The 16,525-nt window shown below is 47.3% G+C and overlaps 1 protein-coding gene across 3 annotated transcripts in view; it reads right to left on the bottom strand.

Moving 5' to 3' along the window:
• The window catches only part of LOC140384441 (AMP deaminase 3-like), a 224,337-nt gene that overhangs the window by 77,473 nt on the left and 130,339 nt on the right, over positions 1-16,525 (bottom strand). For all 3 annotated transcript variants that reach the window (XM_072466149.1, XM_072466148.1, XM_072466147.1), the window contains exons 4-6: positions 14,330-14,495; positions 3,279-3,498; positions 2,742-2,871 (exon numbers count right to left, since the gene is read on the bottom strand). In XM_072466149.1, coding sequence (XP_072322250.1) covers positions 2,742-2,871; positions 3,279-3,498; positions 14,330-14,495 — 516 coding nt within the window. The remainder of the gene's footprint in view (positions 1-2,741; positions 2,872-3,278; positions 3,499-14,329; positions 14,496-16,525) is intronic.

The raw sequence follows: 16,525 nt of genomic DNA, 5'->3' as shown, positions 1-16,525 counted from the left end.
CGAGGAAAAATGGAAGACCTGGAAAATAGATCCAGGCGACAGAATTTGAGGATTGTGGGGCTGCCCGAAGGAGTTGAAGGAATGAAGCCGACTGAGTATTTTGCCGCGATGCTGGCAAAACTATTGGGGGAGGGGGAGGACCCCTCCCGATATGAACTGGATTGGGCTCATCGGTCGTGGAGGCCTGGAGCAAAGGCGAGTGAGCCGCCAAGGGCAGTGACTCTGTGCTTCCGTAGGTACAGGGTGAAGGAGAAGGTCCTGAGCTGGGCCAAGCAGAAGCGGGTGGTGCAGTGGGCTGGAGCTGGTATACGTGTATACCAGGACTTTACGGTGGAGCTGGCAAGGAGACGGGCTGCCTTCAACCGGGTGAAGAGGGCACTGTACATTAGCAAGGTGCGGTGAGGCATTGTATATCCAGTGAAGCTGAGGGTGACTTACAAGCTCAAGGACTTTTATTTTGGAACGGCGGAAGCAGCGGAGGAGTTTGCGAAAGCAGAAGGACTGTGGCAGAACTGACAAATTGAGGAATGGTCATATGCCGATGTAACCTCATGACTGTATTTTCTTCATTTTTGTTTCACTGCGCGCGGGTGTAGAGATTAAAGGAGCCAAGGTGGTATATATTTGGACAAGGGAAGGGACGGGACTTTCACTCGAAATGAGAGTTCTTTGGGGTGTAGGTGGATATGCGGGGTTTGTGTGCTAAAATGGGATCTTTGGGCTTTCCTGGGGCCGGGCAAGTGGGAAAGGGACCTGGGCGGGGGCCTCCATGCTGGCCGGTTTGTGCCGGCCAGTGAACGGGAGTGAGGTGGGGGGAGGGGCTGCGGCCATCGGAGCCCGGCAGAACAGGGTCCGAGTGGTCTAGCCGGGGTGGAAAGTTGGGGGGAAGGAACCGAGGTTGGGGGGAGGAGTTTTACAAGAGGCAGTGGACGGGAGGAGCTGGAGACCTGGGGGGTGGGGGGGGGGGGACCTGGGGGGGGGGGGGGGGGGGGGGGGGGGGGGAGCTGTGCACGATTAAGGGTGACTACGGGTAATCCCTGATTCCTTTTTGTCATTTGTTTATGTAAACATGCGGGTTGAGGTTTGGGGGCTGGTGGGCGGATGGGATCGTTGTTATTATGGGGACTGACATATCTTGCTGATTATTGTTTATTGTTGATGGATGTAAATGTGGGAGAAAATGTGAAAAAGGAGGAGAATAAAAAAAATAAAAAATAGAGGTACTGCCCTAAACAAAAACAAGGGGGCAACTGAAACTTAAAAACATTAAATTAAAAGGTGATTAAAGTGGTCGATAAGGCATCCCAGACCCTGTTGTCCCACCGGGCATGGAAGGCTGTAACTGAGCCAGTGGACGCGACATTCGTCCTCTCAACGTCGAGGTATCGCTGCAGGGTCCGAAGGTGGAAAGTTGCCATTGGGTGCGAAGGCACACCAGAGCTTGACCACCCTACCTAAGCAGGAGATTCAGAACCTCAGCAACGGCCCAGTGCAGTGTTTCTATGAGCATTTTCTGGAGTTTTGTGACAAAGTCAGGGAAGGGGTCAAAGTGGCCAGCCGGCACATCAACATGGAGGCAATCAGCTGGTTTATGACAAGAACTTGGCCCCTGTAAGACAGCACTCGGAGCAGTCCTGTCCAGCGTCTCAAGCGAGCAGTGGCCTTGGCCTCCAACTCCTGCCAGTTAGCTGGCCAGGATTCCTCAGCTGGGCAAAGATAGACTCCCAAGGAGAGGAGGCTGGTCCTGCTCCAGGTGAAAAGCCTGAGCTCCTCTGGGAGGGGGTCCATCTGCCACGGACCAACCAGGAGTCTGGAACACTTTGCCCAGTTGATCCTGGCAGAGGGCGCAGCAGAGTACACAGCCTGGCGTCCTCCACAGGTCAGCAGGATCTGTGAACAATAGGAGCGCGTCACTGGCGTAGGCCAAAAGGGCTCCCACTTACATGAATGCCTCAGAAACCTGGACAATAAGTAACAAACTGTTGGTAGAAAGTGAAGGCCTTTGGACCTGATCCTCAGATAACATAAAAATATGCCGTGGGCAAATGCCAAACTTACCCCGCTACAACATATAGGTGCAGATGGTTCGTTTGCATCAGTTGATATAATTTGGGAAATGTACTGTTTAGGCACACACAGCGGGAGGGGCCCAGAAAGTATACACCATTTTTTAGATCTTTTTTCAATTAGGATAGCTTCCCCCCCCAAAAGCACCACACGGTACAGATTTGTATTAAAACACGGGTTTTCAAGTTAGAGATTTTATAGATTTACAAAGTAGCTATGGAAACGGGCCATTCAGCCCGCTTGGTTCATGCCAGTGTTTATATTCCACACAACCCTCTCCCACCCCACCCTGTCAGCATATCCAACTACTCCTTTCTCCCTCGTGCGCTTTCCTAGCTTCCCCTTCAATGTATCTAATCCAGAGTTGTATACTCGCTATGGGAACACAACTATTGTAATGCTGAACTGTACAGAGTGTGGCTCATTAAATGGAATAGAACACCTTACCCCAACAATACATCACCTCAATTACTCCCAACGTTCCACATACTCACAACTCTCTGGATCAACAAGTTTCACCTGCATTTATTGGTGACCATTTTATATTCAGAACAGGTCGCAACTGTTACAGAAACACAATCTGTATGAAAGGGAAGAACAGCTTCTTCATGGCTGACCGAGGTAAACACCGGGATGGAACATAATCTTTCCCTTTAGCTCTATGGTTACATTACCTTCCTGACATTGTAGAAATCACGATGAGGTACACACTTCAGTTCCCGAAGTTCCGCCATTTCGTTTAACATCTCGTGCAAGTAGAACTTTGATCCTAAGAAGTTTAGCCTCCGGTGGCAGTATGTCTTCCTGCAAAAGAAATTTGATTCGATCTTGACAGATTTATTCAAATGAAATCCCACCTTACACAAATTAACGTTTGACCCTAAAAATAATCCTGTCTATCCTACAGTATACTAACACAGAACAATCACATTGTCTATTGTACAGTATACTTGGACAGAACAATCCAACCTGTCTGACCTACAGGATACTAACACAGAACAATCACATTGTCTATTGTACAGTATACTTGGACAGAACAATCCAACCTGTCTGACCTACAGGATACTAAGTCCATATTGTGTCTCTCACCGGCAAATTTCAAAATCCCTAATCAGAAAAGTGACATTTTCAGAATTTTCAAAAAGAAGTCATCTCTGATAAAATTATATTGTTTCAACACTCCCTGTGATCGACAAAGGGGCAGAACTTACGTAGGCCCATCAGCAATCAATGCGAGGACGTGATTTAAGTCCAGTGTGAAAGTCTGCAGATCCGGGTAAGGAAGACTTTTGGGTTCATCTTGTTCCAGCATCTCCTTATTTTCATAAACAAAGATGATTCCCTCCTTCATCCTCGCCACATATTCCAGATTGTCCGGAGCGCCGCTAAGGTCATATGGATCCTCACCATCTCTGGGGGGTGGATGGAAATCTGTTCAATGTGAGTGCACGGCAGTTAGTTGCAATTCACCACTTCCATTAATAGTCTAGCCAATAATAAACATACTTTCATTTCATAAACATCAAGGAGGATTCCCACAAACTGCAGGAACCAGAATTTCTGACCACAACCCAGAGACATCGGAATTACGAGATGCTAAAAATAAGACCAAGTCCATTCTGGTAGTCACATGATGCAATGATATTTGAGTTGTTGACCAATCACAGTGATCAATCTCTATACGTTAGAGATTGGCACAGACATGGATATGAGGAACGCCACCAGTGGTTGACAGCTTTAGAAATCATGGGCTGAATTTCATGCTCAGGGCACGAATATTGGCCCACTAACATATACATCAGGGGTAAACCTGCCCAGATTTGGTTGGCTTGCCCCACAGCCATTTAACGGCTATCAGGTCATTAATTGGTTTGAGGCAAGACCTCTGTCCCGCCAGCCCCATTTTCTGGCACGGTGTGCCCCCACCGGCAGTGGGATTGTCTGTTCACGCAGCCGGCCAATGAGGTTTCCCATTGTGGCCATACCATACCATCGGGAAACCCGCAGGAGTGGGAGCGCTGCCAGCGAAGTGGAGGATCCCGCTGACAGAGAACCCCGCAGCTCGTCTCTTAGATCTGCTAACTAATCAAATGATCAGCACGTCTCTGGCACCAGCAGTGACCACTCCTGCAGCAATCCCAGAGGGCAGTGCAGCAATCCCAGAGGGCAGTGCAGCAATCTCAGAGGGCAGTGCAGCAATCCCAGAGGGCAGCGAGCTGCAATGGAGCTCGGAGTCTCACCAGACGCAGGCTGGCAGGCCCGGGCAAGTGTGGGGCGAAGGATCTGGGCATGTCAGGCGTAACGTGGGAGAGAACTACCTTGGGGGAGGCCTGCAAAGGACATAGGTGGCCTGTCAGGAGCCACCCTCTTTGCCCTGCCACCTGTTTGCCCAGTGAAACATGGCTGTGGGTAAAATCCCAGCAGTGATGGTGGAAGGCCCATAGTTGTCATTAATTGGCTACTTAAGGGCCTCAACTGGTGTACTGAGAGGCCTCCCAATGTCTGCTTGCTGCAGGTAAAGTTGCAGAGAGGTGGGGGCAGTAATGCTGGCAATGGCACTGCTGGCATTGTGCCCGATACTATAGGCCCCCATATAGTGCCATTCTATTCCTGGGCTGGCCATAAATTTCAGCCTTAGAAGTCCACAGTCACTTGTTCCTTCCATCCACACTACACTCAAAAGATGTCAGGCGAGATTCTCTGGCCTCACCGCAATGAATTTCTCGGCGGCGGTCGGTGGCCCGCCTTAGCCAGTGGCGGGATCTTCTGGTCCCACCGCTGTCAATGGGATTTCCTATTGAATCCATCCCACGCCACCGGGAAACCTGCAATGGGGGTGATCCGTCAGAGGAATTGGAGGATCCCATCACCATGAGCCACCAGAAGATCTCGCCATCATGGACGCGGCTTAATGCCCCAAAAAACAGAGTCCCGTATTGGGCACAAATAGCGGGGTATTTCTCGGTACCTGCTGCCCTGAGAACAACTCCACCATCAAGGAATGCCCCGCCACGGTCGCTACTTACCTCATTTCCTGCACTGACAAGCCCAGCGAAGGAAGAGATAGGGGGCGACATTTTTAAATGCCACCCCGATCTCTTGACCCCATTCAGGCTCCCCAACACCCCTCTTAGGGAGTCCTCGAGCTCCCAATCACCCCACCTCCTAAGGGCAAGGCCCAATCCCTGGCGCAGGCAACTTGGCACCCGGGCACCTTAACACTGCTCCTACCAGACTGGCAGTACCAAGTGGCACTGTCAGGGTGCCTCAGTGGCAGTGCCAAGGTACTAGGCTGACTGTGCCAAGTTGCTTTGGTGCCAGGAGTGCCACGGTACCACCCTGCCCAGAGTCCAACCACCCATTGGCCTCCGATGGCCTGGGAGACCCTCCCCGGATATTGTTACGCTACGTTTGTGTGGCCCAATGCTGAACGGCATCATGGCGAGGTCTCCCAGGCGCGCGCCCTCGTGCCCAGGCCTCGTAAGAAACGGGCGCCGACATATTTAAATGAGCCTAATGGCCCAGTGAGGGCGAGATCCAGATTGTGATGTCTCGCGAGGTCTAATGCGATCTCACAAGGCGTTTCAAGTATCGCAAATTTCGCGAAAGGCCTCTTGTCAGATTCAATGGCCTCGTCACATCACCGAGTGAGGCGTGGCGAGGCCGTTCGCTCACGCTCCATGTCTCTAATTACGCATAGATTGAATCACTAATATTGGGTTATTCCGGTATCCCAATCATTCCCTGCTCTCTGTTGACATTAGTCTGACACTCCAGGATGTTCTGATTAACCAAGACATATTTCCTTGTTTGCCAAAGTGTAACCATATCAGACTGAATTGAGAGTTGACACTAGACTTGAAGAGTTAAATTATCAGGAGGAGAGGCTGCATAAACTTGATTTGTATTCCCTCGAGTATTTTTATTCCCTTGTTAAGCAACGTCTTGATTTTAAAACTCTCATCCTTGTTTTCAGACCTCTCCATGGCTTCCACCCTCCCCATCTCTATAACCTCCTCTCGTCCCACACTTTTGTGGTGGTATGTATTAGGGGTAATACGGTACATCAGGAATGCCGAGCAGCTATTGGAGGACAGATGCTGGATCCCGATTGGATCCTCTACCTACTGGGCTCCACCCAGATAGGAGGGATATAAGAACCTGGGTAATCCCCGCAGCTGCATTCTGTGAGTGAGCTGCTGGGGAACGTGTCTGAACAAGTCTGCTCAATAAAGCCTCGATTGAAGTTCTATACGTCTCGCCTCGTGTGTGATCGATGGTGCTACAACTTTATGTTCCCTTTAATTTTTCTTGTAGCGAATGGCCTATTCATTTAAGTGCATGGCGCTTTCAATTTCTTTGCACTGCCACGCACTCTGGTAATTTAATACAGCCTTGTGCGTGGGCCTGCATAGGAATATCTGGGTTGCTGTACAGCATAGAGATACCATTGCTCACAACCCTCAGAGATCTCTGGGATATGGAGAAAAGGTGGATAAATGGGCTTGACAGATAGGGAGATAAGGACGGATGAGTGGGAGACACTTAAGCTGAACAGACCTGTTTTGTCAGTTGCTAAAGGTTCTTCTGCATCAAAACCTGCAGAAGTGTCTCATGAATTAAAACTAGAAACTGATAAATACGAATCCTTTGTACTTGCCATTATTTTATACAGCTTTAAGTTTATTTGTGTCAAAGTTACAACTTAAGTTTCTTGAAGCCTGATAGTTAATTAACTGTTTTTTAAAAATTCATTTTTACAGTATGTGAGCTTCACCGGCTAGGCCAGCATTTGTTGCCCATCCCTAATTGCCCTTGAGAATGGGGTGGTGGAGCTGCCTTCTCGCTGCAGTTCATGAGGTGCAGGTACACCCACAGTGCTGTTAGGGAGGGAGTTCCAGGATTCTGACCCAGCGACAGTGAAGGAACAGAGAGTCGTGAACACCGCCCAGTCCATCACACAAACCCGCCTCCCATCCATTGACTCTGTCTACACCTCCCGCTGCCTTGGGAAAGCGAGCAGCATAACCAAAGACTCCTCCCACCCGGCTTATCCAACTTCTTCCATCGAGCAGGAGATGCAAAAGTCTGAGAGCATGCACTAACAGATTCAAAAACAGCTTTTCCCCACTGTTACCAGACTCCTAAACGACCCTCTTATGGACTGATCTGATCTCTTCTCTACTGAGTAGTACTACAGTCCTGCATGCTTCACCCAATACCTGTGTCTATGTATTCACCTTGTGTATTTTATGTTTGCCTTATTATATATTTTCTTTTCATGTACGGAATAACCTGTTTGAGGTGCACGCAGAACAATAGTTTTCACTGTACTTCGTGTACACGTGACAATAAACAAATCCAATCCCATCCAATATTTCAAAGTCAAGTGAGTGACTTGGAGGGGAACCTCCAGGTAGTGGTGATCCCATGCATCTGCTGCCCTTGCCCTTCTAGATGGTACTGGTCGTGGATTTGGAAGATACTGTCTAAAGAGCCTTTTTGGCGGCATGTGGCACAGTGGTTAGCACTGGGACTGCTGTGCTGAGGACCCGGGTTTGAATCCCGGCCCTGGGTCACTGTCCGAGTGGAATTTGCACATTCTCCCCATGTCTGCATGGGTTTCACCCCCACAATCCAAAGATGTCTTTAGGATTTGGGTCCAGTGGGCACCAAATAACCCATTGTGTCCTCACCTAAGAGAGCCTGTGAACTGCTGGGGGGGTGGGGGTTGTTGAATGAGGATACCGTACATTGCACAGCACAGTGTCACCAAAGCTCTCAGAAATCAGAGCAACTACTGTCCTGATCTCCAATGGTTTGGGAACTTTCATCTCTCTCCTTCCTTCACATTCTCTCCCTTTCTGTCCACCCCCTTCTCTGCCTTCATCTCTCTAACTCTCACTCTATTGCATTCCCTTGGTCTCCCCTTCTCTCTTCCATCTCTCTTCATTATTCTCTTTCCCCATTTATCTTTCCATCATTATCTCTATTTATCTTTCCCTCTCATTTTACCCCCCCCCCCCCCTCTCTCTCTCTCTCTCTCTCCCCTTGCTATCTCCATGTGCATGCCAGTGTTGGGGAAATGACGATGCTAAGGTTTACTGAATACCTCAATATATATGAAGGAACAGCCTTTCAGTTGCAGTTTCACTTCAGAGTAGATTGCAAGAATAAAATGTATTTATTTTCAAATAAATAGAAAAGTAACTTTTTAAATTTCAAGCCCCATTAACTTATTTTCGCAATTTTTTTGTTTCAGAATTTCATCATTGGATAGTAGGTAGCTGACAAAAGAGAGCGAGAGACTGTTTGAAGCTGTAAACTGAATTTGGGTTAATATTGTTTTAACGTCATCTCTGCCCAATCTGGCTTGTACATTGAGAAAAATATATGTGTTAGGTTGGCTGTTAACAGTAGCATGTTGTGTACAGGAACATGTCATTCTGAAATATTTTAAACTTATTTTAATTATATATTCAAAATAAATCAGAACTGGAAATCAATGCTTGATTTTATTGTGTATTTTTGTGAATATTTTCTGTATTTTAAGTGGGAAAAGTCAGAAAGAAAAGGTCAGACTTGCATTTCTATAGCGCCTCTCGCCGCCACAGTATGTCCCAAAGCACATCACAGCGAATGAAGTACTTTTCAAGTGTAGTCACTGTTGTAATGAAAACATGGATGCCAATTTCCACATGGTAAGTTCTCACAAACACTGCGATAATGCCTAGATATTCCATAGAATCCCAACAGTGCAGAAGGAGGCCATTTGGCCCATCACTGACGCTCCGAAAGAGGACCCTACCTAAGCCGACTCCCCCGCCCTATCCCTTTAACCCTGTAAGTCCACCTAACTTGCGTATCTTTGGGAGGAAACCAGAGCAACCGAAGGAGGCCCATGCAGTCACGGGGAGAATGTGCAAACTCCACACACAGTCACCCAAGGTTGGAATTGAACCCGGGCCCCTGGCGCTGAGGCAGCAGTGCTAACTACTATGCCACCATACCGCCCTGTGTTGTAGTGATATTGATTGAGGGATAAATGTTATCAAGGACATCGAGGGGAACTTCCCTGTTCTTCAAACAGTGCCCAAGAGGATAGTTATATCCACTTCCAAAAGATAGATCACCAACATTTCAGTGTTCCTTCAGTGTTTCCCCTCCACGGGCAGCACGGTAGCATAGTGGTTAGCACAATTGCTTCACAGCTCCAGGGTCCAAGGTTCGATTCTGGCTTGGGTCACTATCTGTGCGGAGTCTGCACATCCTCCCCGTGTGTGCGTGGATTTCCTCCGGGTGCTCCGGTTTCCTCCCACAGTCCAAAGATGTGCAGGTTAGGTGGATTGGCCATGATAAATTGCCCTTAGTGTCCAAAATTGCCCTTAGTGTTGGGTGGGGTTACTGGGTTATGGGGATAGGGTGGAGGTGTTGACCTTGGGTAGGGTGCTCTTTCCAAGAGCCGGTGCAGACTCGATGGGCCGAATGGCCTCCTTCTGCACTGTAAATTCTATGATAACTCTATGATAACTCTATGTGCAGGTTAGGTGGATTGGCCACGCAAAATTGCCCCTTAATTAGAAAAAAAATAATTGGGAACTCTGAAATAAAATAAAAATAAAGAGCCTTTTTGAGTTCCTGCAAAGCATCTTGTAAATGGTGCACACGGCTGCTGCTGTGCGTCAGTACTGGAGGGAGTGAATGTTTGTGCAAGGGGGAGCAATCAAGCGGGCTGCTTTGTCCTGAATGATGTTGAGCTTTTTGACTGTTGTTGGAGCTGCACTCACCCAGGCAAGTAGGGAGTATTCCATCACACTCCTGACTTGTGCCTTGTAGATGGCTTTGGGGAGTCAGAAAGTGAGTTACTCGCCGCAGGATTCCTAGCCTCTGACCTGGTCTTGCAGCCACAGTATTAATATGGCTAGTCCAGTTCAGTTTGTGGTCAATGATAACTCCCAGGATGTTGATAGTGGGGGATTCAGTGATGGTAATGCCATTGAGTGTCAAGGGGCAATAGTTTGATTCTCTCTTATTGGAGATGGTAATTGTGTGGCGCAAATGTTACTTGCCACTTGTCAGCCCAAGCCTGGATATTGTCCAGGTCTTGCTGCATTTGTCCATGGACTGCATCAGTGTCTGAGGAGTTGCGAATGCTGCAACCACAGCCACTTTCCTTTGTGCCAGGTATGACTGCAACCAGCAGAGTTTGCCCCCTGATTCCCATTGACTCCAGTTTTGCGAGGTCTCCTTGATACCATACTCAATCAAATTCTGCCTTGATGTCAAGGGCAGTTACTCTCACCTCACCTCTGGAGTTCTGCTCTTTTGCCCATGTTTGAACCAAGGCTGTAATGAGGTCAGGAGCTGAGTTATCCTGGCGGAACCCAAACTGAGTGTCAGTGAGCAAGTTATTGCTAAGTAAGTGCCACCTGATAGCACTGTTGATGACCCCTTCCATCGCTTTACTGATGATTGAGGGTAGACTGATAGGGCAGTACTTGGCTATGTTGGATTTGTCCTGTTTTTTGTGTACAGGACATACCTGGGCAGTTTTCCACATTGCCGGGTAGATAGAATCATAGTATTTACAGTGCAGAAGGAGGCCATTTGGCCTATCGAGTCTGCATCGGCCCTTGGAAAGAGCACCCCACTTAAGCCTACGCCTCCACCCTATGGGGAGAACATGCAGACTCCGCACAGACAGTGACCCAAGCCGGGAATCGAACCTGGGACCCTTGAGCTGTGAAGAAACTATGCTAACCACTGTGCTACCGTGCTGCCCCTAGATGCCAGTGTTGTAGCAATAAAGGAACAGTTGGCTAGGAGTGCGGCGAATGATGGAGCACAGTTTTTCAGTATTGTTGCCGTTATATTGTCAGAGCCCATAGCCATTGAATATCCAGTGCCTTCAGCTGTCTCTGGATGTGATGTGGAGTGAATCAAATTGGTTGAAGACTGGCACCTGTGATGCTGGAGACCTCAGTCAGATGTCGAGATGGATCATCCACTAGGGATTTCTGGCTGAAGAGGTTTGTAAATGCTTCAGCCTTGTGTTTTGCACTGATGTGCTGGGCTCCTCCATCATTGAGGATGGGATATTTGTGGAGCCTCCTCCCCCAGTTTGTTGTTTAATTGTCGACCACCATTCATGACTGGATGTGGCAGGACTGCAGCAGGTTGACACCTCATTTTTCAGTATGCCTGGTGATGCTCCTGCCATACCCTCCTGAACACTTCATTGAACCAGGGTTGATATGCTGGGCCATGAGGATTGTGGCAATGTGCAATTCTGCTGCTGCTGATGGCCCACAGTGTCTCATGAATGCCCAGTCTTGAGTTGCTAGATTTGTTCTGAATCTATCCCATTTAGCATTATGGTAGGACCACACAACATAATGGAGGGTATCCTCAATGCGAAGATGGGACTTCACTCCACAAGGACAGTATGGTCATCACTCCTTCTGATACTGTCATAGCCAGATGCATCTATGGCAGGCAGGTTGGTAAGAATGAGATCAAGTATGTATTTTCCTCCTGTTGGTTCTGTCGCCATCTGGGATAGCCACTTCCCAATTACAAAATGGACACTTTGCAAAGATTGCAGGGAAAATGGACAATACTGAGAAAGCAAGCAGGTGCAGGGTTTGTCTGTTGATTGGAGCCGTAGCTCCCAGACAAGACCGATACTGCAAAGCCATTAGCATACTAATGAGCCATCCCCGGGGACAAAAGAGTAACATTTAAGTGAACAATACCAAGGCAGACACCCCGGCGCCAGAGGAGACCAGAACAAAGCAGGCCAAGGGCCACCTAGGACGCGCCCAGCCATCAGGGCACCCACCCCTCTATTGGAGGAAATCAATAGGAACGATTGGGAAACGGTCCAATTAATTGGGGCCAAGCTCAAGGCCCGCCCAAAAGCGCGCAAAGCTCCTTTTGGGTATAAGAAGAATCCCCCAAGAGAGAATCGCTCTCTTGGCTCCGGCTCTCACTGTGGAGAGACCTGCCAAAGCTGCATCAGAACAAGTAAGTCCAAGGTCAACACGCTACTAGACAGACGCTCCTAGCTGTTATTCCATACCAGTTCGACCCCAGCAGCCTCAGGACCGAACAACGGCCATTGTTCCTCTGACTGAGTGGGCGCCCGAAGCTAAGTATAGGCTTTAGCAGTAGTGATAGTTTAGTCTGTAGAGTTTTATGCATGAGTATATTTGACTGTGTGTAAATAAATGAGCACTGAGTTTGAACTTACTAACTGGTGTATCGAGTCTTTGATCAGTATTCGGTTTTGAACCTTGTGGCGGTATCGAGAGATACCTGGCGACTCTAGAGCGAAACGTAATTAGAATTAAGGAAGGCGACCATATTGGCCGCCATCTTCAGAGCCAAATTAAGAGAAACACAATTAGCAACAGTTCCCTCACCACCTATCACAGACCCAGTTTAGCAGTTATGCCCTTTAGGACATGGCCAGCTCAGTCAGTAGTGGTGTTACCAAGCCACTCCTGATGATGGACACTGAAGTCCCCCACCCAGAGTATATTCTGCGCCCTTGACACCCTCAGTGCTTCCACCAAATGGTGTTCAATATGGAGGAGTACTGATTCATTTGCTGACAGTGGACAGTATGTGATAATTAGCAGGAGGTTTCCTTGCCCATGTTAGACCTGAGACTTCAGGGGGTCCAGAGTCGTTGTTGAGGCCTCCCAGGACAACTCCCTCCTGATTGTATACCACTGTGCCACCACCTCTACTGGGTCTGTCCTGTTGGTGGGACAAGACATATCCAAGGATGGTGATAGTGGTATCTGGGACATTATCTGTAAGGTGTGATTCCGTGAGTATAACTATGTCACGCTGTTGCTTAACTAGCCTGTGAGACAGCTCTCCCAATTTTGGCGCAGGCCAAAGATGTTAGTAAGGAGGCCTTTGAAGGGTCGACAGGGCTGGGTTTGCCATTGTCATTTCCAGTGCCTCAGTCGATGCCGGGTGGTCCATCCTGTGTCTCCTTTCAGACTTTACAGTGGTTTTTTATACAACTGAGTGGCTTGCTAGGCCATTTCAGAGGGCAATTAAAAGGCAACCACATTGCTATGGATCTGGAGTCACCAGGTCCCCAGAGGATTACCCTGTCTAGTGATAATTCCACTTTGCCACCTCCTCCCCCAGCAGAGTCATAGGACTGCTGATGAATTTGTAACTAAATAATAAAACATTTATTAAAAGATTGGCTATAATACACTCCAGCTATACCTTTACAGATATACACAGATTTATAAGGATAACATGTATTACAAAATATAGCTTATACTCCAATAAGTTCTCAGTAAGTACACAGTCTATGTAAAGCAATAGGAAAACTGTGATCAGGCACACCACACTCTGAAGCCAAGTGACAGATGGTACCCAAAACAAATCTCATCAAATCCTCCTCCCCCCCCCCCCCCCACGCCCGCCCCCCCCCCCCCCCCCCCCCCCCCCATCCCCACCGCCACCCCACCCCGCAGATGCTTGTCACATTGGGAGCCAACTCTGATTTTCACACAATAGATTCCAATCTCCTCTCTTGAAGAACACGCTTTGGAATCTTATCCCAAACAACACTCTCTCTCTTGGATGTCTTCATCAAGAATCCATTTCCAGGACTTCACCCTCTCCTTCTGGTATTACTCAGCCCTGGATTACCACGTGCATTAAAGCTTTCACACATGCCCAGCCATGCCAACAAAACGCAACTGCTTTTCAGGCTGTGTTCAAGTGTCACCAACCTTAAGATCACCACGGATGTCTGGCATTTCCCTCACCAACATCTCCAGGTCTGTACCTTGCAGCCCTGTTATTAATTGGGAGCCTTTCTCTGCTCCTTAGCTTAACTTCCTTTGACTTCACTGTCTTCTTGAAACGTTCCTCTGCCCCATTCCCTAGTGTCTGGAACTTTCTGTTCTTTAACTTGGGAGTGGTTTTCTGTCCCTGTGCATTGTTCTGCCTGTTCCAGCAGTTTCTGTGGAATGTTTCTTGCCTCTGGGGCACCTGGTTCCAATCTGAAACTCAAGGGCTTCTGCTTTTCAGTGTGAGCCTCTGGTTGCTAAGCAACAGCTTAGTTTTTTTAAACCCTGTAATTGTTTTTACATCGTAATACCTTCATTACAATGCAGGCAATGTTTAAAGTGAAACTAAGCCTTCACATGCATAGCACATACAAACTCCCCAATACATTGACACTCACTTAAATGTATACAAATTCACACACACACTCACTTACCTGGTAGAACTTCATCTTCTTCTAGCCACAGATCATTTCCAACTGATTGTAGGTACTGTCCTGTTGTTCTGGAAAATAGCTGGTAGGCAAGACGCATGTACTTCTTACGAATGAACAAGGCTTTTATCAGTCCTCTAGCAGCATGTTCATAGTCCTCCACAGTGATCTGGGTCAGACAGTATTGAAACCTATTAGTCTATTCCACTCTTCTTCATTTTTACATCCTCACTGGTCAAAAAAATCAAGACTTGTCTTCTATACCCAACTTCTCCTTTCTCAACACCTCCCCGAATTGTGCAGGTCTTCACCTTTCCGAATCTTCCCAGCCCCACGTGTAAACCGGCCTTTAAACCCAGAGGTTGCATTGTCCAATGATCAGATAGTGTGAGAGAAGGTAGGGGGGGGGGAAGAGATTTGTGTAGAGCAGAAACAGCAGCACAGACTTTGCTGTGCTGAAGGTTTGTTTATGTGCTGCAAAACGCCGGTCAGCACTGAAACTACTGAATTGTCCTAAAGCTTGATTTGGTTCACCAATTTCTGTTAGGGAAGGAATCCAGCCATCCTAGCCTGCTCTAAGTTTACATGCAACTCCAAACTCACAACAATGTGACTGACTCTTAATAGCCCTCTGAAATGGCCCAGCAAGATACTCAGTTGTGTACAAGGCGGTGACTCACCTTGCCAGTGATGGTCACATCCCAAGAATTAATACATGAAAAAACTCAATATAATTCTAAGTAATTCCAACTTACCTAGTTCCCTTCTTTCTTATTACACTAAAAAATGTTAATCATATTTGCACAGGAAAGGGGCAGCACGGTGGCGCAGTGGTTAACACTGCTGCTTCACAGCGCCGAGGACCCGGGTTCGAACCCGGTCCCGGGTCACTGTCCATGTGGAGTTTGCACATTCTCCCTGTGTCTGCATGGGGTCACCCCACAACCCAAAGATGTGCTTGGTCGGTGAATTGGCCACGCTAAATTGCCCCTTAATTGGAAAAAAAAAGTTGGGCACTCTAAATTTAAAAAAAAGATTTGCACAAAAACAATAATAATTGAACTGTGCACTGTGGATATTTAACTCAAGCTTAAAACTGCCAAATCGATAGGTGCAAATTTGAAAATAAAATGTAAATCACAGTCAGCAGGAAGGTATCCTTTAGATTAGCGCTGTGGAATAAATCTTAAATTGTTAGAAAAGAATGCACTAAACACTTTTATAAAAAGTATTTTCAGGATTTTAACAGTGGGGATGGTGGGGAGGAGGAGACAGGGTGTTTTTTTTATTCATTCATGAGATGTGGGTGTCACTGATAAGGCTAGCCTTTAACACCACTACCTCATTGCCTGTGAGCAGGTGATAGTGTGTGGCTTGCTTGGGCAGTTAAGAGTCAAACACATTGCTGTGGATCTGGGGTCACATGTAGGCCAGACCAGGTAAGACTGGCAGATTTCCTTCGCTAAAGAACATTAATGAACCAGATGAGTTCTCATGATAATTCAACAGCTTTGTAGCCACCATTACTAATACTATTTTTGAATTCCAGATTTATTTAAGGAAGGTGGGAAAAGTCTGGGAGGGGTACGACTCACTCTCTTGGACTGACCCTAAGTTAGATCTAAGGTATGAACAATAAACAGATAAAGTAAAATGTAATTAACATTAATAATAAGGGGAAAAAGTCTGATAAACCGATCAGTTAACAACTTTTTCAATTTGGGGCTTAATTGCTTGGACCAAACAGATGGCTGGGTCTGTGTTATTATAGGATAATACTTCAGCTTCCGTTCTTTTGGTTACTGAGTGAACAGAAATACCTATTTTACCAAGGGAGAGGTATCTGGGTTTTTTTGTAATTTGAAAGTGTTGCCTGTATCCATCAGTTAATTGTCCCAGAAGGTTGAATGATGTTGTGATCAATCCAGTTTGAGATATTAATGCATATTGGGTTTGTTGATTGGAGGGAGTGCTAAGTTGATCTCTTGATTCTCTCTCTAAGCTGACTGATCAGACATCTGCTGTTCACACGTACTGACTTGAGCAGCCGTTTAATTATCCAACACGGCCAGAGTTCCAGCTGAATTTAACTGTGCCCACTTGCCTCAGTTCTGGTCACTGTTGTGAGCATCCCACTTCGGCATTTCCTGCACACCCCATTGTCTTGAGTATTTCCCACATATTCCCTGTAAGTTATCT

This window comes from Scyliorhinus torazame, chromosome 10, assembly GCF_047496885.1.
Source record: "Scyliorhinus torazame isolate Kashiwa2021f chromosome 10, sScyTor2.1, whole genome shotgun sequence".
NCBI lineage: Eukaryota > Metazoa > Chordata > Chondrichthyes > Carcharhiniformes > Scyliorhinidae > Scyliorhinus > Scyliorhinus torazame.
The sequence above is the reverse complement of the archived record's forward strand: the minus strand, read 5'-3'. Positions and strand labels throughout refer to the sequence as shown.